The sequence below is a fragment of the Ascidia mentula genome, chromosome 3 (genome assembly GCF_947561715.1).
Source record: "Ascidia mentula chromosome 3, kaAscMent1.1, whole genome shotgun sequence".
Lineage (NCBI taxonomy): Eukaryota > Metazoa > Chordata > Ascidiacea > Phlebobranchia > Ascidiidae > Ascidia > Ascidia mentula.
The window spans coordinates 6,359,862-6,381,349 of record NC_138568.1 but is presented as its reverse complement, the minus strand read 5'-3'; the positions used below and the strand labels follow the sequence as shown (position 1 = coordinate 6,381,349).

Below are 21,488 nucleotides of genomic sequence, written 5' to 3'. Positions count from 1 at the left end.
AAAACAGGACCCGCAGTCATACAAAACAAACAACTGGACCCTGGGGAGCGATGTACCTTCAAAGTTTGCACAGAGCAATCAACATCCCATGCCATGTCACCCATTGTCCGAAGGCACCTCGGTCTTGATTTATGCAGCACCCAAAGCTCCTTATTAATCATTTGCAGATGTGAGTGCAGTGTTTATTTGCTTTTATTGTTCAGCATCTCGTTAAAAGTATGCCGGTGATAGGGTGGAAAGGCCTTGATTTGGCAGGGGAATATCACATGGAGTTGAACGAATATTTGAGGCCTGAATGGATTCATTGTGATCTAGCCGGTGCGTGTGCGTCACATTTGCACGCTAAATTTGTTTTGTGGCAATCAATGGAAGTCAAGTGGGCTCGCGGCTCTTAATTAACTTTTAATGTACCTTTTTGAGTAAAAAAGCTTCGAAAAAGGACTGCGAGGCGGTGGAACTTGGTCGTCTTTACACAGAAAAAATAAGACATGATTTGCTGGCAAGCGATGCGGCGGTTTTCAAGAGATAAGGCGAAAGAAAACATTACACAATAACGATATACGGGCACGGATGCCTGTTCAAAAACAGGTGTTTACTGGCGGTTTGTTGTGCAATGTGTGTCAGTTTTTAAAGCGACCTCAACCACGAAAACAAGGACTTACAGTCCTGACAAGTATAAAATATATTGTATAAAAACACTGTCATAAGTTGTCGAATATCACGGTATGATGAATTGCCTTGACAGACAACACGAATCATCACGTTCGTTTGCCCGCTCCACCCATAAATAGCTGCCTCACAACATGATGATATTGCAAGACTCGTGTACGGAGACCCTTGCTTTCCGTCCAGCCCATAGGTCGGCACCTGGGCCCAATGCCGTTGACGGATTGTTTGAAGCACCTGAAGGCCTATTTGCTTTCGCCGTCCCGAGCAGCTGAGTCAATATAAAAACTCGGGTCGAACAGCTTTGCTTAGGCCCAATAGCTGCAATCGGTTATAGTTATGGGACATCGGCGGCTTAGCAAAACAAGGTTTGCAAACAACGATTGCCCAATACGTCATTTTCGCGGCCTTTGGAATTTGGTTTAGTACGTGTGACCGCAAGACTGGAGCGGTCTAATCATGGCGTCCGATATTTCTGAATATTGGTATGTCCCGTAAGTGGCAAATGCACAGAAATCATATTGTTTAGGTCGTCAAGTTCGTTTTAAATTAACGATCTATTTAGGAACAAAATGCTTCTAAAGTACTGAACGGTGGTACCTGAAGCACATCAACAAAAGGTCACAAAAAAGTATGTGATTATAATAAACATGTACGTCATGTCCCTCTTGCAAGTTACGGCGCGGATGCCTACAGAGGCAAAAGTCATTTTCAGTCCACCATCTGCAAATAGCGCACCTGTGATGGCAATGAGACGTATATGTCTGTTACAACCTGTCGTAAAACATTTCATCGGCGAAAAAGCGGCACCTGGGCTACGGCATAAATTTGCGCGTCGAGCACTATTTTGGTAGTTTTAATGCGTTTCCTACCTCCCGCTGTGGCAATTTCGTGTGACGCGTTGGACGCATATAATAAGTTGTCTTCAAACTGTCGCTTATGAACTTTTCGCCTTTCCAAGAACGGAGAACATGTTTTTCATGTTTGTTTCGTCAAGTTGTTAGCCCTTTTGTTAAGTTTAATCCGGACTGCTGGGTTAATTGATTGGCACGCAATGTGGCATTAATAAAATGGAATGAGCAATCCGTCACAATTTGCGCATTGAAAAATTGCGTTTAATGATAAACTTTTGACGTTTCGGTTGATGCGGGAAATTAGGAAGAAACATTAAAACATCGGTTCCACTTTCCACTAATTTTCCTCTATAACCAATTCAAACGGCAGACGTGCGCGTAACCATTGCAAATTGTACCCTTTTCTTATATTGCGTGATTGCGACCACAACCTTCAGGTATAGCTTGTAAAATAGGTTTCCCTTCAATTGGAAATCCAAACGGCTACAGCTGTATTGAACTTTAGTCGCTGTATTTTTGAGTTATTTAAGATATTCCTTAAGCGTTGAGTTATTCACCGAGGCCGTAAACAACGGCCAGTAAGTAACGCGAAAACTTCGACAATCCCAATACTATTCGCAAGTGTTCGCATCCGTCTGGGAGCACGTCCACCCTTGTGTGCCCAGCTGCCCGGTACAACATTATCTGCGCTATATTTCATATCGTATCTTTAAATCGATTATCTGCATTCCTTGAACACGTGAAAGTGTATTTCTCTTATTGGCTTTGCAAACCGTTTTTTTCCTGACTGCAAAAATAATTGTCAGTACAAGAAACGGGTGTTTTGTCTGATTTTTTGTCAGTGCTTGGCATTTAATCCGCGAACATGCAATATTAACAACATACCAAATCAACATAGTCCTTTTTTGGGGGCGATTTTTTCGGTAAAATTGAAAAACAAAAAAAATCTTTCCCCTCAATACAAACCGGCCACACAAAACTAGGAACAAAGTTCGCTTGTTTGTGCCAGTTGTTTTCTCGAAACCAACCCAACGAGGGCAGAAGAAGTCCGCCAAAGTCACGCAAGGCATTCCATCCTTTCATCGCACACAATTCATCACCGTATGTTCGCCGTAAGATGTGGGCGCAAATCCAATAATTCCGTTCCGTTTCATGATTTCCCGTCGACTGGTGACACGTGCATGAACGTCATCCATCTGTTGCCACGGCAACGGCCATGGCCCGTTGCCGCCCTCGGCTCTGATCATTCGCCTGTCGTCGCTTTCAACTCTGTTTTTTTCCGATATTTTGTTCCTAAATTCGTGGAAAATTCTTCAGAGCTTTGAATTCAAAGGATATCGGCGTTGGTAGAAATTAAAAAATGTAAACACGTTTTGCGAATTCGCATTTTTTTCAATTATTTTTTGTCTGTTGCATTCAAAGAACCATCCAACTAATTTACCACTTCGTCATATGTGCAAACTGTTGTACAAATTGTTGTATAAACTGGCTTACCCGGGTTTAAATGAATTTTTGTGGCAAAACAAGGAGAAGACTTATTATTTTAACATACCAAAAACCAATAGTGAACATTTGCAAGCTGCGATGTAACATTAAACCAACTTGGGCAGCTGGTAAAACCGAGGGTAAAGTACAGAAAAACTGCGGGTTTTAAAAAATTCGTCCCAGGTCGCCATATAGGTGTCCGTAAAGGTGAAACAGCAGTGGGTCAGCTGACACAACGGGACAGTAACGTAATAACCGCCAAGTTTACGTAACGCAAGCGGTTCGGATTAACTTGTTGTTTTAGAGTCGGGGCCACCGGATCACCGTGGGCTCAGGGGCAGGATGGGCCCACTAAAGGAATAGTGTAGGCCGTTGTTCAGCGAACGAGAAAACAAACCCAGATGGGTTGAGAAGGACGGTCGATTTTTATCATTTGCAAATTAGGACAGTAGGAAAAACTCATAACATCCGGCTTTCAGGTCCGAGAAGACGAAATGAGGGATGATCGTATCGTATATGTTTGGCGTGTTTTTCGTCTGGCACGACGAAGACGAAGAACTTGTAGATGAGAAAACGAAATCTATGACGCCCGCTTGAATTGTCACAAATTTTAAATAAAGACAATTTCGAAAAGGTTTTGAATAAAAGATAGAAGGAAATAATTATACTGGAAAAATAGGCAATAGCCATGTTTGCTGTTGAAGCTGTTGTCCGAAAACTTATTTCCGCAAGGTATTTTCCATTGTCATTCCCGTACTCACGTTTTGAAAAGTCTCAATTTGGAAATTTTTCAAATTGCCGACCTCGAGGAAAAGGAAGAAACATGATTGAACAACCCAAAACTATCCGCGCGACCCCTTATCTGCAATCGCGATCTGTCGAAATCGAGCGCGTGTTGATTTGAACAGTTGGGTGGGCCCGCCGCCCATACTACCTCTGCGATTTGATTAAACGCGCGTCCCTTCTGACGTAAACAAACATCATAAGCGACCTGACGTCACTGCCAGGTGATGTTAAGCGCGCGGGGGGTCGGGCATGGGTGGTCGAAGCATATGGGCTCGATATCGGCTCGTTGGCACGCCTGGAAAACCGTTAGGTTGAAGATATTCATGTATAACTTCGCTCTCAACAAACGGAAAACAATTCGGGCGATCGAGCGTTTATTAAAAGCGGACATGGGCAGCAGGTGCACTTTGACATGCGCTTAATCGGCTCCACGGCGATCGTATGACAACCGGGTGTTTGCTTACCATTGCCTTGCCGCCCATCTTGCCTCCAACTCTGCTCTCATTAAATTTAAAAATCGCCTTTATCCAACATGCCCGCTTCAATCTGCTGGCGAATGAAATTAAATACGACCTTCGTGGCAAGGTTGAACTTGAGTTTTTTTCGTTAAATGCCAACTGCTAATTTGAGAATGACGTTTGCACCATAGGCGGGCCGAGATTTTTATTATTTAAAGCTAGGTTGGTAATTGTGCACACACATTTTTATTATATCCCTATTTAACCCTTTGAGTTTTCCAAAACTTTCTTGTAGTTGTCACATCTCTTTACAGCTTAACCATAAAACAGTGCAGCATGTAAATCGTTTTATTCCCGCAGAATAGGTAAATGTAACTGACCACAATTAACACCAACAAAAAGCTACATACAACAAGCAGCATTGGCAATGGTTTTGACGGACCAATATTCACGTTGGTCCCCAAATGTTTAGCAGAATCTGGATTTCCCCTTTGCGAATGACTGTGCGTTTATTTCCACTGATGACATCACTGTTTACTGTGCAATAATGGGTTTGTTGCTTGCCCTCAGAAAAATTCCATGCACGGGGCAAAACAAACCCCAAGCAAACGTAGGTCCGGATGCGGTCTTCAAATCTTCCTACAGCCCAGCTGCCCTCGTCAACTCAAAACAGGTGTGAATAGAGCCAACGTACCCGGTGCACTTTCATTTCTACACGCGCCACCGACCAACAGTTCCAGATGGGTACTACCGGATGACCCGGGCCCACATGGAGGGCAGGCACGGTGACGTCATGTCTTTGAAAGGAAAGTTTCCGTAAACGCAATGCAGCTGTGTTAACGGGACTTTCGTTGTACTTTTGCTCTTCTTTATCGTTTATCCGAAACTAGCTGCGTGAATTGTGGGGAGGTATTCAGTGTGTGGGGAATACATCGACTGAAAGAATGTGTTTTCTGGGCTAGTACGAGAGATGTGCTATATTCCCTCTAGCTGCCGCCACTTCACCGTGACCAATTTTCAAAGACCATGACGTCAGGAAAGTCAGCATAAATCGGCGACCTCGATGGCGTGACAAAACGACTTCGTAAATCAGCGCAACTTTAAACGGCCTCTGGGGCAGCAATCGGTGCCTGCTACCGAAATTTAACCGGCGTAGTGCATGCAAAGAGGTCGTCGGAGCGACAACAGAAGACTGATGGACGCTTGCTAAACTCAAGTCTTTAGGGGGTTAAGTAGTCCCCGTTTCTGGGACTTTTAGGGGTCCAGGGGCCAAGCGCGTTAGCTAATCGTTAAGCCGAGTCTCGTGCCAAGCAGGATTCTTCTGTGTTTGTCAAGCGGGGTTAGGTGTCACAACACGCTGGTATCCAAAAGTTTTAATCGCGCAGGTGCCTGCGACGGGGCGTGAAAAGTGCGTTTGTTTTGGTTAAAGATCGTCCACGGTTCGTTAGATTTGTTCACTCGCCGATGCGACTCGATCATGTTTGAGCAAAACGTGCAAGCACGGTGACGGTATCGTTCCACTTGCTCGGCTGTTCAAGCGAACGATTTCTTGAGAAAATCTCCGCGGCAAGAATAGCACTTGGGAGTCGCGCCTTGAATACAACTACACCACAAATAATAATAATAGACCCCTACTGAGTAATGCACTCAATAAGCCTTATACTGAGTAACTTCCAGACCCATATGCACCTTATATATCCGCGATACTTAAACTGTATAGGTTTCATGATACAAAAAGCAATGATTGCAGGCTCATCGGCTTAGCAACTATTTCAAATTTACCAGGAATGCACAGAGCTGGATGCCACAGGTGACATGGGGCGTGGTACTGATGTCACATATCATTGTCACATGCCACAAACCCGTATCGTGTCAACAAGTCCCTGCACCCTCGATTTCAGCAAAACACCGGAAAGTCCAACGCAGTGCTTTCCTTTTTATATTTTGCACGCACGAATCGTGGCAACGCCACTATTTTAAATTGGTCTGTTATCGCCCGATACAGAGTTGCTGGTCCTTATTTTGCCTTGGGTAGGTTATAAGCGGAACAGCTTTGGGTGACACGCAACGCATTCAGCAATACTAAATCGTGCACAGCCGCTTCAATGTTTCAATGCTTTTAAGTCGACCGCTCCCCTATTACAAAAGGCCTATCAAGGGAAAATTATATCGCTTGTGTGCAGTTTTAACCCCGGACAATATGGGCTGGAAGTTGTGCGTTGATATGTAACGTTGATATGCAGAAAGCGGAACAGAGTTGTTGTAGTTGGGAATGTTCTGGTTCTAATTGTGGCCCCTCGTGATTGCGTGATACTTACAGGTGACGTAATTGACAGAAAAACGGGCGTTTTGGAGGTGTGGCCGCGAGGTGAAATATGTGTTCTTTTTTTCTGGTACGATTTGCTCTGTTTGTGGTTTAGAAGTCATAGCAACGCGATGACACCAATGCATAACTTTGTTTTACTAAAGAGGTGCCAAAAGCTTATAGTTAATTACTTTAAATAAAACAATCAAAGGTAATATCCCGACGTTTCAAAAAAATTGAATATACGCTTTCACTTGCGATGCTACTACACATTTATTGTTGCTACAAAATATAATATCATTAGGGTACAGATTGAAATGCAAATGGGGTACAGCGACGTTACAAAATGATGAATGGGATGGTTGTTGTGGCGGTTAGGTCTTTCTCCTTGTAATATGATCGTAGATCACCACCTGAACATACCGCTGATGTGAATCCGTCTCGATTCCGGTATCGATGGGGGTCCTGGTAGAGTTGTCTCCAGGAGTGGTTGCCTAGGAAGGATACAATTTTTGAGCTGAAATGCTTGACAACTCGAGAAAAACCGTGCGGTAAAACATAATAGACGATTTTTTACCAATGCATGTAACGATACGGCCTGTAACGATTCCATTTAATTGTTGAACAATCCTGACAAGATTGTACTGAACAAAGTCAAGGGTATGCGTGGAAACGACTCAAGATTATCAGACTCACATTTGAAAATTGCTTAAAAAATGGCACCTGGCACTAAAACATTATTCGTAAAATCACATCCGCACAGAAATAAAAAAGATGGCAGAATTAACTAAATTCAATTTAAGTATTTAACCGCTTTAACCTATAGGATTGTAAATTACTTTGGGGTCGACGTTCAGGATCTTCCTGTCCCTCTTGTTCTTGAAGAGAAGTCCCGAAGCGTTTTCAGCGATCACTTGGTAGTTGGGGGTAGGGTTGGACGTGGAAGTTTGCGTTTCCCAGTTATAAAAACTGTCAATAAATATTCCAAAGTGTCAACGCGATTTTCAAGGCAATTTTCTTCCGAAACATAGAAAAACACGCCATATGCGCATAACAAGCCCTGGATTAGATTCTGAATATCAAGAAACGCAACAAAGTTTTGCCAGAAATCAGCCGAGATTTAAACACTTTTTCAAGCAGCATTCGTTCACCTGAGGTCGGAGGGTCTGGGTAAAAGTCGCTTTTTGCCGGAAAAATAGTTGTCAAAATCTTCTGTCTTGAGCCGATGAGCGTAATCTATATATCCGGAAATCTCCTGGTTGCGCGAATTCTTGTCACGGATAAAGATGATGGACTGGCGACGAGAAGAAAATACGGATTTGTAACAGGAAGTACTGATGATAAACAAGCTAATTATGGCTTTAACGAAAACCATCGCACAAAACACTCAAGTCAAATCAGTTAACCGTTGAGGCCTTTTCAGTAACTTCACAAAACCCAAAGAAAGCAGTGTCAGTTTAATTTTGGATCAGTGTAACTTCGGACGGATTTTTTGTGTGACTGGAGGGACAACCGATGAAAATCAAACCAGTTGGCCCATGGCAACCTAATTGTGCATTATCCTTGACAAAGCGTGAACGACCCACGAACCTGAATTACATAACTCTACACCAAACACGCGACAAGCGGGATTTGACACCCAACCACGAGGACGACTAATTGCATTACGCACACGGGGACAAAGAAGACCCAACCACAACCCGGGAAAGCCCCTGTCGGGGTACAATTACCCTGCGGTAACGAGAGAACGTAGGTGCTTGAAATTAGATTAGTTGACCTCAATTTGGCAACAGGGATTGTAATCACGTCCAATTTGTTTCAAGTAGTCGCGATTACATTATTAGATTACCCTCGGCAGTCCCACTGGGCCACGACTAAGTGTTTAGGGGTGAGTATATTTGGAACAGAATCGTCGATTCGGGTCGGGCGACACCGATGCAGAAATGCCTGCTTGAAAATACACAGGTACTTTGCAGTAGATTAAAGCACGTTGATTCTTATCCTCAGTGGAAATGACACAGTTTCATTTAAAGTAGTCACGAACTTATTCGGCCACATTGCTGGAAACGCATACGCATATAAAGGATGATAACGATGTGCAAATAACATTATACTGTGCCACTGGATAAACGTTGCATTCGAAAGAAGTGGTGTATGCAGTTGTGGTTTGAGAAATATGTTCATATGTTTAAAGAAAACGATTAGGAAAAAAAAACAACCTCAGCATATTTTGAACACCACACAGACGTGGCAACAAAATTTCTCCAATGAAATTCCGCATAAATTTACCACCCAAGCAAGGACGCCTGTTTGGAGTCTATCCGCGTCACCTGACAACCATTGTGACGTCACGTCGGTTCCGGGATGCCCTTGCACGTGACTTTGACAGGGTCACAGGAAGACACACTTGAGGCGTCAAAGCAGGGGGCATTGGGGCCACAGGGGTCCTGGATGTGGGTTTTGTTAAGGACAATAGAACAAGCGTTGGAATGATTGTGACGTCACAGAGAATTGATTGTCTTGGTCACGATAGAGATTTCTGAGTACACCACAGTGAGGTTGTGTAAATCGTCGTCAATTGCCGGTCTTGGTTAAAATAACTCGGTATGAAGGCTAAATATGATCGAACAGCTGAGGGGGGTAACGCGGTTGTCGATCTTAAGCCGATAACGGTTGATCGAATGTGAGACAAACAGAGCTTTTCCTGTTTAATTTCCCACAAAGATGATGGAAAACAGTTGGGAATACAATAGTGCGTATGTTTGCCTGATTAAAGCTGTTTTCCGTTCTAAAATTGCTCGACTCTTAGTTCTGTCCCATCACTTGCGTTATCCTTGAAAGAAACATTCGGGGTCCGAACGTTTATACGACTCGATCTATAGCGTTTCTATATACGAATGAGAGCAAATGCTAGAGAAATAAATAATTACTGACGCTGTCAGGCATGTTTTATTGCTGAAATAATGCTCTTTTGTCCAGTAAGCTGCCGCATAGCAGCCGAAACGTCGATACAATAAAATTTGCCAGAAGAACAGGACTTCAGCAATAAATGCTACAGAAGGGGTTAAACCTTTACAGCGCGTGATAAACCGGCAACGGTTCATTTACCACAGTCCAACGCAACTACAAGTTTAATCTGCATAATAACCTGTAGACACCACTTCATGGAGCTCTTAATATAATGCACGTAGGGTTTTGTAGGTTGAGGGGGCGACTTGTATCGGTAATGGGCCGCCTCGCGTAGTTCACTTGTCAAGAAGTGCAATAAAAATTCCTGAACGCCGGTTTTGCAGACAACGCAGTCTGTGCATTTGGAGTACACCCCTGCAGTTTAGGCCAACCGAGTTTACAAGGAAGTACAAGGAAAATGACCAGGCTTTATGGAGTTGTTTTTGAAAGGAATTTGAAAAAAAAAGGAATTGTTGTTTAATTTTCTCCCAGTAATATTTCTATAGTTATATTTTTTTCAATGATATATAATAGCAGGGTTTCTTAACCGGGGTTCCATGGCCCACAAGGAACCTACGAGGTTCACAGGACCATGCATGCCAATCGGTTATATTTTCAATGATGGAAGTTCACTTTTGTGTGCGGACCTTTGCAAAACGAAACTAAAAAAATAGCCCTGGTGGTCCAGAAATCCTGACATATAGCGAAGTAAAACTAAATATTACCGTCATTTTCCCGCTCCTGTTTCCTTCTTCTCTCTGAGCCAAAGCCCGAAGGAAGGAACTCCGCAGATCTTTCCCTGAGCTTGCGAGGGTTCTGTCAAGAGATCAAAGGTAAAAATTGTTGCAAAATGACCGAAGACGCGTCTATGACATATGCTGTATTATTTGCTATGTGCATGGGGTCTGGCAGTCAAATTGCACGTTTGAAGGAGTGCTACAAAAGGGCTGAGTGCTACAAAAATCCCAAAATGCCGTTATTTTTACAACCCGCTTTTCACATCTTTCGGTGCGAAATTTAGCTCGTTAATTTTCATAGTCCATCAACCTAATGTCACAGTTTTGTGTCAAAATTATACACATAAACACTTTTATGGGAGCACTTACAGTACTCATTTACTTGTCGTAAACAACAGAATCGAACACGACTTTTCGGCCCGTTCTACATTGGTGGTCTGTGCAGTTTTCGTAATCGTACACTGTAACTGCGCGCGCCAGCGATTCGAGTTTGTTTTCCAACTCTACAACAAACGACAACCACATCGTCGAGGACTTAGCGGGATAAAAATTCAGCGTCAAATTGCCGTTAAGCTGTCAGTGAAACACGCGAAAATAAATCCTTGAGGGTACACGGGTGAAAAGGTTTCGCTATGTACGCTCACCATGTCAAGTGGAAGTTTGGGTCGACGTGGGGCGTGTGCGTTGTTGGTGGGTCAGGAGTAAACAGAAATGACTGAGGGCTGTTGGCTCCGCTTGATGGGTTTTTTTAACACGCGCTTTACATTTTTAAAGGGGTCTTTGCCAAGTTGGTTCTTTTCTCACTAACTGTTCGGGGTTAAACCTTGTTTTCATGTTTCCAAAGAATCTACAGAGTTGAAATTTTGACAAGCCACAAGTTGAAAAAAATGATCCTCTTGTGGTCAGTGTGTACATAGTAACCAAACCGGGGAAAATAAAAACAGTGACAACACTTTTGTGTAGTTTCCGATTTGCTACTAAAACGCATTTGTTTGGGTCACCTTAAAGAAAAATATCATTCATGAGATGTCCAAAATACCTTCCCAACCTTCTCCGCCTTTTAAGTTTCCCGCAGTGACTCAGTAGTCATTACTTCACCACTTAAGAAAATATAGATGCAACGAGCGAAAGGTCGCCACCTGTGCCTTGGCAAGCTTAATATCGTCTTCTCCCGATGTCCAGTTTGAACCAACGCCCGGGCGGCCGAGAAAAGTGGTCGGTCCACTTACGAACGCCACATGGACTGCCATCATACGGATAGATCGGGTCACATGTCTCTGCTGAAAGAACGCCAGGGCAGCGGTGTTTGATGGACACGAATTAGGCAGCCGAGCTACAAAAATGCCACACAAGTCGGTTCCACTGCCAGTAACACCTGGATGATGCAGATCCAACCGGCAATTACTGCCTGGTCTATCTCGGGGGGTTGCAAAGCACGCAACGCGATCGGTTTAGGCTGACGGCAAATTCGATTCGCGCGCAGTCAGCGCCAATTGTGACGTCACAATCGGTCGCGCAGGTGTCGCCAATCCGAGTCCGAAATTCGATTCGGAGGCTTTGCGACGCGAAAAAACGCGTTTGCAGGCGGGGCGATGGCTTTGATTCATCGGAAGCAGTTAGTCCGTGATTTACTGATTTGTCCGCCACATTTCGTGAACGTCGCCAGATCACTGTGTCGCAACCATCACTGCAATCTTCTAACTTTGACTGTCTCGTACGTCAAATACCGGACATACGCTATACGTCAGTTACAAAATCCAACGATTTTTTAGATATGGTAACGATGTGCATATGCTAAGTTTAGTGAACAGAGAGAAAAAATGGATAAATGGGCGGAAACCATTATTCACAAATAAGTCTGAAGTTTTTACTGCAGATTTTTGATCGCATCGATGCACGAAATTTTCCAGTACGTTGCACCGCCTTGCGGTTTTTGCGGCATTTCCACATGCCCGCGCCAAAGAAAATGCCGCACTTAATTAAGCCAATAACGTGCAACAGGTGCATGTGCGGCCATCACACCTGCACAAGTTCATATGCAGTGGGGAAGCAGTCAATAAGCGGAACGAAGGTTCTACGGGAAGCAAAGACGGAGGGATTTGTTTACTGCGCGTATCGGCAACCTTTCCTTTCGCGCTAAAATGTATGGTTTCCCAACTCCGTGTGGTTTGAATACACACCACCGCAGAAGTCCTGTTTATTCGCCATTAGGAGAACAGTTACTGTTTTTGTGTTGGCGTCATATACACGGCCGTGCTTCACTTCTTCGGCCACCAAATCGGGACGAAGAAACTTCTCACGTGTAAAATGTTCTAAATAATTAAATTCTATCCATCCTCTCAGAAACCGCAAAGGTCAAAACAAAATGATGGCATGTATTTTAAATTACACAGTATAATTGTCCACGGTTGTTTAAATTAGATTTAACGTGGGCGCAATTGCTCGAGGATAGACAACTAATCATATTTAACCACATGAGAGAAATAAGCCCGCAAAAATAAGCTGACAAGCAATATGCTTTTATACATAGATGTGTACGATGCAATCATAGTCTCAAATCGTGACTGGCCATGGTTTCGCAGTATCTCACTGTGATTGGCCATGGTTTCGCAGTGACTGGCCATGGTTCGAACAGAAACAAAAGCAGCAGACATACAAGTCTACACAGGCAGATCTGTGAGACATCTAAAGTGAGTGCCATATTGAGGTCGCGGTAGGCTCGGCACGTATCACCGTCATGCAAAAACACTGTTTGAAACTGCGCAACAACAGCTCACGCATATTTAAGCCCAAGCACTTGACACTGTTTCGCCAAGCTGCTGCGCGGAATTCGACCAATTGCGAAAGCCATAAAGTTTGTCCATCTCAAGTCGTTTTTCTAATTATCCTGTCGACAAAACAATTCGACGTCAACGAATTTGGAAAAGCGATATACGGGCCTGAACATCCACTTTAAGAGTAACACGAGTCGGTTCTTAGACAAAAAGGCAGATGTGTGAATCGCCCTGTCGCTCTGGTGCTGAACCAGGAATTTTCGATTAGTCAGTTGGTGTCATATGTACAAACTTACGCAAAAGCGCGATCCAAGGCTCCCCCCTGGCCATTCGTCCGCGTCTTGCCACTGGTTTATCAGGGCGTTGACAGATGGATAACAGTTTTTTTTTTGCTGACATACCGCGCAAGTTTTTTTAGGTTGCAAAAAGAAAACATTGACGGTTAGAGAGGTCATTAGGTTTACAGGCTTCGCAGCCCTGGCAATGCCAGTCATTCCGTTGTATGCATCGCATGAAACATTAGTGCGGTTGGGGAGGTTGATCACGGCACAATTCCACAAACTGCAGCGGGTTCTGAAAGTTGTTAAGTTTGGACTGGTCAAGATTTGTAAAGTTTGGACTGGTCAAGATTTTGTGGCTTTAACTATTGGGATTAACAAAACAATAAGTGTGCAAAGGTGCACGGGTCAAAGTACAAACATTACAGGCAGTTGCAAGAGATATTGTGACTCATGCCCTCGTGGCAGTTATTCACACGCATGTTCAAAATAATAAAATAAAGAATCATCATCCATGCGGTACGAAGGTCGCGAAAAATAAAAGTTCACTAAGGGAGAAAAACGTAGAGCGAAAACCGCCTTAAAAATACACACCACACACTCCCATGGAAAGGTGTTAACGGCTTGCTTTTAATTGGTTTTTAAGCCTTGAAAACAAACTCCTTGGAGCGTGGAGAAATTAACCCCCGTAATCTTTTGCCGTATCAAAAATTACGCCCATCACGTACACAAATAAGGCGGTTTAGACAAATAAGCATTTCAGCATGCCAAAATATATGTTTGTTGAAGAAATTATTAGTGCGGATTTATAATAACAGTTAAATTGGGTAAACATTTCTGGCGGAAACTTTGAAAAGAACGGTTATTGTTGTAATCACCGTTTTTCTTTAAAATATATTTTTTAATGAAAAACGGTATAGTTATATATTAATAGTCGTAGGACATGATGGAATACTTATACTGATATACACAACACAAGCATATATACAAAATTGTAGCAACCACTGCTGAATTCAACAAGAACATACTGTTCCAAGTGCGCAATGTTCTGATATAAACTCCAACCAGCGCTTGTAAATGGCAAAAACGTGTGCAAAAAGAATTAAACAAAACGGATGCAAAGCGATGCAGCAGAAACTGTTTCGCTAATAAAGAAACAAATAAAAGGTGTTGTGTTGCCGTTAAGCAGTCGTGACGACATTTGCGACCTCAGGTAAGCGCAGATTGACTTTATCATCACCATCTAAACGGCATACGCTGACCCCAACTGCTCCCAGCTGGCTGCCAAGCTATGAAGGCTAAGGGACTTGGGTCGCGTTACACAAAAGAAAATTTTTGCGGCAAACAAATTGCCCCCCCCCCCCCCTCCCCCATGTCTTACATAATGCGTTTTTAGTTCTCGTCATGTGTGGCTATTTGTGTGAAGTGTTTTAGCATCGGCAGGACCTCATCTTGTTCTGTTTCTTTGTATTTGTATAAAATAACAATTGTTTATATGTTTGTGCAATAAAATAAAAGGCATACTTGTTGTGAACGATGCTACAGTGAACTGTTCCCAATTCATATAGCAAACAAGGGATATTGGGTTAGACAACGTGCATGGGTCCAACGAACAAACGAAATCTTGCAAGAAATATTTTCTTTGAGAGAAATATGATGTTTTCGGACCAGACTGGCTTTGCGATTTCAGCAAAACGCTACAAAGTAAGCGTAAACATCGTTATACTAATACGATCCAGTGCAAATATCATACGCTTATCACATCAACCCATCAACCATTACCCACATCAAAAAATGACGTGGCTGTTCCCTCAGTGAATATGCCAACAGAGGGAGGTATGTCGGTCGCACCTGTGCGGCCATGATCGGTGCGAGGTGTTATGACAACTTGCAGCTACAAATTGGCACCAAAAGGTCTTTAGCTCAACGGCCAAATGTGAGTAGATGGTATGCGCGATAAGGAATGTCGACCCAGCAGGAATTTCATGCAATATGATGTTTGCATGTGCGAAATATTACGGCATCAAAAAGGGTGTGTAAAGATTGGAATGTACGACATCGTGAGAATGTTAGAAAAAAACTATGCGCATTTTTCAATTCGCAAGAGTCTTAAAATTATTTTAGTCAATTGGCATTTGAAAAATATTCAAAATTGGGTAAATGAAAGAATCCCCAGGGAAGAATGTGCATGCATTGTCCATCGGTGTCAGACGATAACCGTTGGGGCAGTAACCACGACCCCTCACATGTGGCAATGCAATCCTAAAGTGCAAAAGCAATTGTGTGGTCAAATTTCAAAACGGGCGATTTCCGCATCAGGTAAAATAACCATGAGCTGTCAATCAAATTACGTCACAATGACAGATGTCCAGCACCAAAATCCATCAAGTCGTCGCACGTTAAACGTACCTGTGGCATCGATGGCTGGCAAACAGGTGCGGTGTGCCACAGGGCTCGTTACTTGGCCCATTACAGCAGGTGATGTGGTTGATGCCGTTTCGAGATGAAGATTGCAAGATAACCGTCAGTGTTTTTAAAGCGAGGTTCTTGGAATTTTGCCGCACAAGCTCTTCTCATTCGTTTTGTTAACTGGGTGGAGAAGGAGTGGAGCATGTTCGGTGCAGATTTCATATTCTCACGGGTACTAAGTTAAACGTGCGATTTTTTTATCGATGGTTTTTGCATTGAGTTTTTCTCGGCTTCCACATTTCCCAAAATGCCGACTACGCGACAAAAACGACCCGAGGAAAACGCAAAGAAGTACATTGCGGTTTAAAAACATAAAAAAAGTACCACAACCAACATCATCATCATCGATTCCGTAATCCTCGAAAGATTGCCGCGTAATAAAACATGCAAGAATGTAAATAATAGTAAACTGTTACACAACACACTCTAGGCGTTTAAATAAAATCGAGCGTCCACACCAGCGGCTCGAAGTTTGTAAGGAGATGCATCAAAACAACACAAGCTATTGACTGAAGTTGAGAAATTGCAAATTTTAGTGTAAAATTTAGTGTGAAATTTCAGTTTCAATTGTTGACTGTTTCATCGGCAAAAGCGCTGGTGATTTTCACTGTAGATTAATGAGAGGTGTAAAAAGATGATAAAGCCATTCTACTTTGCGTTTCGCGGTCAAGAATCGCTGGCCCAGACAGAAACTTAAAATTTTACTTTGTGAAAAGTAACCGGAAAGCTCGAGGATGTACAGAGGGAAGTAAACAACGATCACATAAAAGCCGCCCTCCTTGTACACTCGCATGTTACGTAATCGCTAGCCTTTTGTCGGCGGGGTGTATGTCATCGCACGTGGCACAAGTCGAAAACCCGCACTCTTCTCGAGGCAATTCGATAACGCATTGCCATTCAGTACTCCGGCTTCGACACGATTTACTACTTTCGAGAGCTTTGGAAGACAGGTGTTCGTGGTCCGTGTCAAGTAACGTCGTATCAAGTCGTAATGAAAGGGGGTCGCATGATGCTGCTTGATAATGGTGTTACGCGGAAATATGGCGTGTTTTTGGACGACACAAGGCTGGTTACAAATGCATTTTAACAACAGCTCCTATGTCTGCAACACGACAGACAGACTTGCGCACTTGAGTAAGAGTTTCCGATCCAATGCTTTACTCAACGTAGACTCAAACAATCTAATGTACTTGCCAAACCTTACCCGAATAGAAATAAAATTGTTTTGCTACAATACATAGTGCCCCCATGCTCGCAAAATCAAACTTTTTTTAAACCTTGAGAAGCCGAAGTGATTAAACAGGCTTGTGTAAAACGTATTTTTTCCACAATTTCAACTAAAAATATAATAAAATAATTACGGTAGAGATCAATGGCCGTCTTGCGCAATTGCACTTTCCCAAATGCAATTTGCCAAATCGCATCATGCCGTCGGCGTTGTTTCATCGCAGGCTCTGCACAGACGTCAGGGGGCGACTTATGCCATCTGTCCTGCGCTTTGCCACAGAGTTTTGTCTCTCGTTCCCACGAGTGCGACCCACGTTATATGCGTGTGGTCCCAAGGCTTTTTCCGAGTCCGACTGAACGGTTTGTTTCTACATATTCACGTGGGTTGTTTGGAGGCTGCAGGCATGCCGAACTATGTGTGGTGGAAAAGTTGTTGTGATACGGGTGACGTTGCTCCAAAGCTGTTATGGGCTGCACGGAGTTTATGGCTTAGTAAAGCCGCGTAGCGCATTCGTGCGGCGGCGGGGGCGGCGCTCAAGGCTGACCCGATATTTACGCTTTAAAATGGATTTAACAACTTCAGCTAAGCGTAGGGCATAGGGGGAACAAGTTAGTTCGTCGCAGTGGTGGGAATGTTTATGACACGGGCCTCAACTTTCTAAGGTTAGCGGACAGGAGTCGCTTCTGTGGCACATGGTGCAGAGACAGAAAGCCACATTACACAAGCCGGTGAAAAGGAAAGACCGCAAACTTCACTCCACAGTTTGAAAATAAACACACACTCTGGACCGAAACATAACCTCGCATGACTCCAAGTTTGCTGCATTTGCATTTGCAAAAGCTCGTCACCATTGGTTTGTTGGTGATTATAAATGGCTATGAGGGAAATCGATGCTACATCAAAACACCTTACGTCATCCACGTAATTTCATCACGTTTTAACCAGGCAGGAAGGCCGATTGTTTTTAGTTTGTTTTATATCAAACCAACCCAAAAAAGGAAAGGTATCAACTTCCAACGAAAGGCGGGATCCCGACACCCATCCAATGGGGCCACACCTGGCGACAATTTATCAAGCTAGAGCCGCTAATAAGGTGTTTACGCGCGCTGTTGGGACCCTTTACCGCAATCCTATCATTTATCAAACGCGCGCAGTGCCTTACGTCCCTCCACAGGTGCCCAGCTCAATAGGATGTTGAACCGGTTCGAGTGGTCCACAGGGCGGAACAATTGGCTCCGTGGCCCCGGGTAAGACAGGGCCAGGGACGGCTCGGGCCCACATCAAAACGCGCATTGATTATAGCCGACAAAGAAAGGCCGCAGATGTCCCGGCGTTGGTTTCGTGTTACTATCCACACATCCACCTAGCGATTACACCCACTTGAGGGCATTGGACTTATAGGTGTTTTTCCTTTTCTTTTCTTGAAAGCTTCCCGCTGGCTGTGTGCGTATGCGCCAGACGTGTTATGGTAAACGACCGGTTTTTCAGGTGCTTTTGTTTGTGTTTTCCTTAAAATCCTTCAGAACTACAAAAACAAGCTAGTTCAGCCAAGATTTTTTAAACGTACAACATAATAACTAAGTGTGTAGCGGTGTGGGTGCTGTTACATTTGAATCCTAAGTTGCGTATATACCTTGACTTGCATATTTTTAGATCTGGAAACAAATCCGGGCTTACATCTCTTCCTGTGGCACAAATTTTGCATTGCAATTTGTTTGCAATTTGTAAAAGGTAGACTGGAAGCATCGGCTTTTCGATAGAAACGAAACTTTTCCGGATTTCGTACGGACAAAACAAGCGCGTTAAAAAAGCCAGACTAATCGCTACACGCGATATTGGCCACTAGCGTGTTAGAAAGGGGAAAAAGAAACATACCAAAGAGACACGGGCGCGCTGGTAATAACGAGCCCGGAAAGAGGGAACTGGGGTCCAGGGCACGCGCGCGCCCGCTTTTGGATTAAGGCCACACCTGTTCGCGAAGACCAAAACGGAAATGTTTGGCTCGGTCTGTTGCGTTGTATCTAGGCATGCCGGTTGAGTACCCATTGTGTGCAAAAGCCTCGAAAAGCGCTGCGCATTTGGGTGAGACTGAAAACCGACAGGGAAACGCGGCTCGTTTTCCAGCTGGTCGCTGATCAATGGACGATGACGGAGTATGTCACGTGACACTGCACGCTTCGGTGGCGATATTAGGAACGCTTGGTTTTGAGAATAGTTGCGTTACCACTGCTGCAGCCAAGACGATGACAGATTGTACGTCATGACCAAATGTGACTTTATTTGATGGACTTGACTTGGTGTGTAAAAACAAGCGTTATTGGCTGATCGTCAAGCACATTACCACGAGTCAAACTTAGCTCGGTTAATCTTTTTTCTGTAATATTAACTTCAGCGTTTATGCAAGCTTGGAGTTGTATCAACATATTAAATCTTGCTTTCCGACAACGGAACAATGTTTCTCCTATCGGCCGAAAACTCGTTTCAAACAGTGGCAAATATCGGCCCCTGCAACAGCACGTGCTTGGTCTGACCCCGGGAGACCCACCTGTTTCTTTGACCTCGCGCAGGGCCCCCGATACCCACATTGCGGGCTCGCGTTACCCCTCGGCAAACCAGGGGTTAAAATTTAACAATGAAAACACAACAACAAGCTGGATTGGCTTCTTTCAGGTGCGAAGGCAAATGCAAGCAGCTAAAAACCCAACCGCAGGTTATTGTCGCGCTTTGTGGTTCAGTGGCCCTGGGGTTACTATTTCAAAGGCCACCTTATGGATCCGCGTTAGCCCCCTAATGCGCCCAACGACACGAGGCGTTAAAGGACTTCTAAACCACCCAGGTGCGGCGCATCTGCACAGCTATTGAGTTAAGCGCTGACGCTTTGATTGCTGCGGTTCAATAATGCAGGCTGCATAACACATGCGTCAGCAAAGTTTTACACGTGGCCACCCACGATGGAGGAATTACGTACAGACCCCAATCAATCTTCCATCTGTTTCGAGTGCGATCTGGTTTCGCTTGTTTAACACGTTTTTGGGTGTGCTTTGTAATATTTTGTGAATGACATAAGGGTGTGCGCGATTTACACAAAATACACACAACTCCATAGTACGTTCACTGGAAGATCATGAAATACTTTAAGTCAAAAGTAAGCAATCTTTTTGAATTTCTTTCCTAAAAGCTTATCCATGGCTCTTTAATGCCACCCAGTGTCAACAATTATCTAGTAGTTGACTGCTAAATAAATATTGATGCCAACACAATTGCTAGTTTAAATATGCATGCTTACTTTACAGCACCTGAAACTGACTGCCAGACCAGTGACAGTGCATCTATTTTTAATGTTGCATCAACAGACATGTACAAATATCCCTTACAAATATCTGTGTTTTTCCTACTTTTGTTGGCTTCTCTTGGAGAGTCTCGATGCTTCTGCTGCTTGTTTTCTAGCTTCAAATTCTTCTCGTTTTAAAACCTCTCCACTGCCACGGTAACCAAGCTCAACCAGCTGACGTGCCAACTCCTCATCCTAAGCAAGTTTTGAGAGTTTAAGAAAATTTGCAGTTTAAAGAAAGAAAATTAACCTGGAGGCAAATTAAACAGTAATATAACTACTTGGTACAGTATTAATTATAAACAAATGTTTTATGTTGAAGATAAGTAAAAGTAGGTATAATAAATATAAACTATAGTGATTAAACATACGTTTGTTAAATTGTCCTAATCTTTGTATTTGGTTTTATTGCCATAATATGCATCACATGCAGCAAGGTGTTGTGTGAAAGTAGATGTTTGACATTAATTCACTGAGATACTTGATCCTACCCAGTTGCATTGGTTGGTAAATAGCTAATTTAACAAGTTTTAAGCATAAATGATGCCTGCCTAGTGTCATTAAAACAACAGCAAGAAATGTGACAAATAAAATACCCCAATGATACTGTTTACATAAAAAAATGTAGATTTAAATGACCCGTAAAGTGTAGTTTCAGGGCTCAAAAGAATACAATATCAATCTTCTAGTCTAATTCTTTCATGGTGGTTGATCTTACAGTTAACTTTTGGCATTTTTGTGATTTATCTTTCACATAAACTGACTGATGTTTTCATGATTGGTTTCTTTCTGTGTTAAATTTGCCTCTAAGCTTCATGTTTAACAATTAGTTGTATATCAAAGCATACAGTCAATGTTGAAAATTAACAAAAATATCAAATGCTAAATATAAAGGCAAATTGTTAAACGTTTTAAGGACATTTTTATTCCAATAAAACATTAGCCAAAACTGGACAAAATCTGCAATTTTAATCAAGCAAGTTAAAGCATCAATCATACTTCTAAATAATACAAGTCCAAAGAAGTTATTTGAGAATCCAGGAAGTCTTCATAAGTTGCAAATTCTGTGACTATATTGTCAGCTCCTGCTGCCCCCTCTTCCTCCATTTATTGGCACTTTGTGTCACAGGTCGTTTTTAAACGCAAGCTAACCAAAACACAAAACTCA

General features: G+C 43.2%; 1 protein-coding gene across 1 annotated transcript; it reads right to left on the bottom strand.

Annotated features, from left to right (window-relative positions):
• Positions 1 to 6,808: 6,808 nt before the first annotated feature.
• On the bottom strand, positions 6,809 to 21,479 carry LOC145894791 (cilia- and flagella-associated protein 299-like). Its single transcript, XM_082983437.1, has 6 exons — positions 21,320 to 21,479; positions 20,385 to 20,515; positions 10,229 to 10,319; positions 7,706 to 7,848; positions 7,394 to 7,523; positions 6,809 to 7,048 (listed from the first exon to the last, which is right to left on the bottom strand). The coding sequence occupies exons 1-6, from the start codon at positions 21,425 to 21,427 to the stop codon at positions 6,929 to 6,931; spliced, it is 723 nt and encodes a 240-aa protein (XP_082839563.1). The 5' UTR covers positions 21,428 to 21,479; the 3' UTR covers positions 6,809 to 6,928.
• Positions 21,480 to 21,488: the final 9 nt, after the last annotated feature.

Excerpts from the sequence above, each read along its gene's own strand:
- LOC145894791 (XM_082983437.1), bottom strand. The coding sequence starts at position 21,427 with ATGGAGGAAGAGGGGGCAGCAGGAGCTGACAATATAGTCACAGAATTT. Across the intron at positions 20,516-21,319 it reads TGGACTTGTATTATTTAGAA|GATGAGGAGTTGGCACGTCA; the intron begins GTATGATTGATG and ends AAACTTGCTTAG. Across the intron at positions 7,849-10,228 it reads ACAGGAGCGGGAAAATGACG|TCCATCATCTTTATCCGTGA; the intron begins GTAATATTTAGT and ends TCTCGTCGCCAG.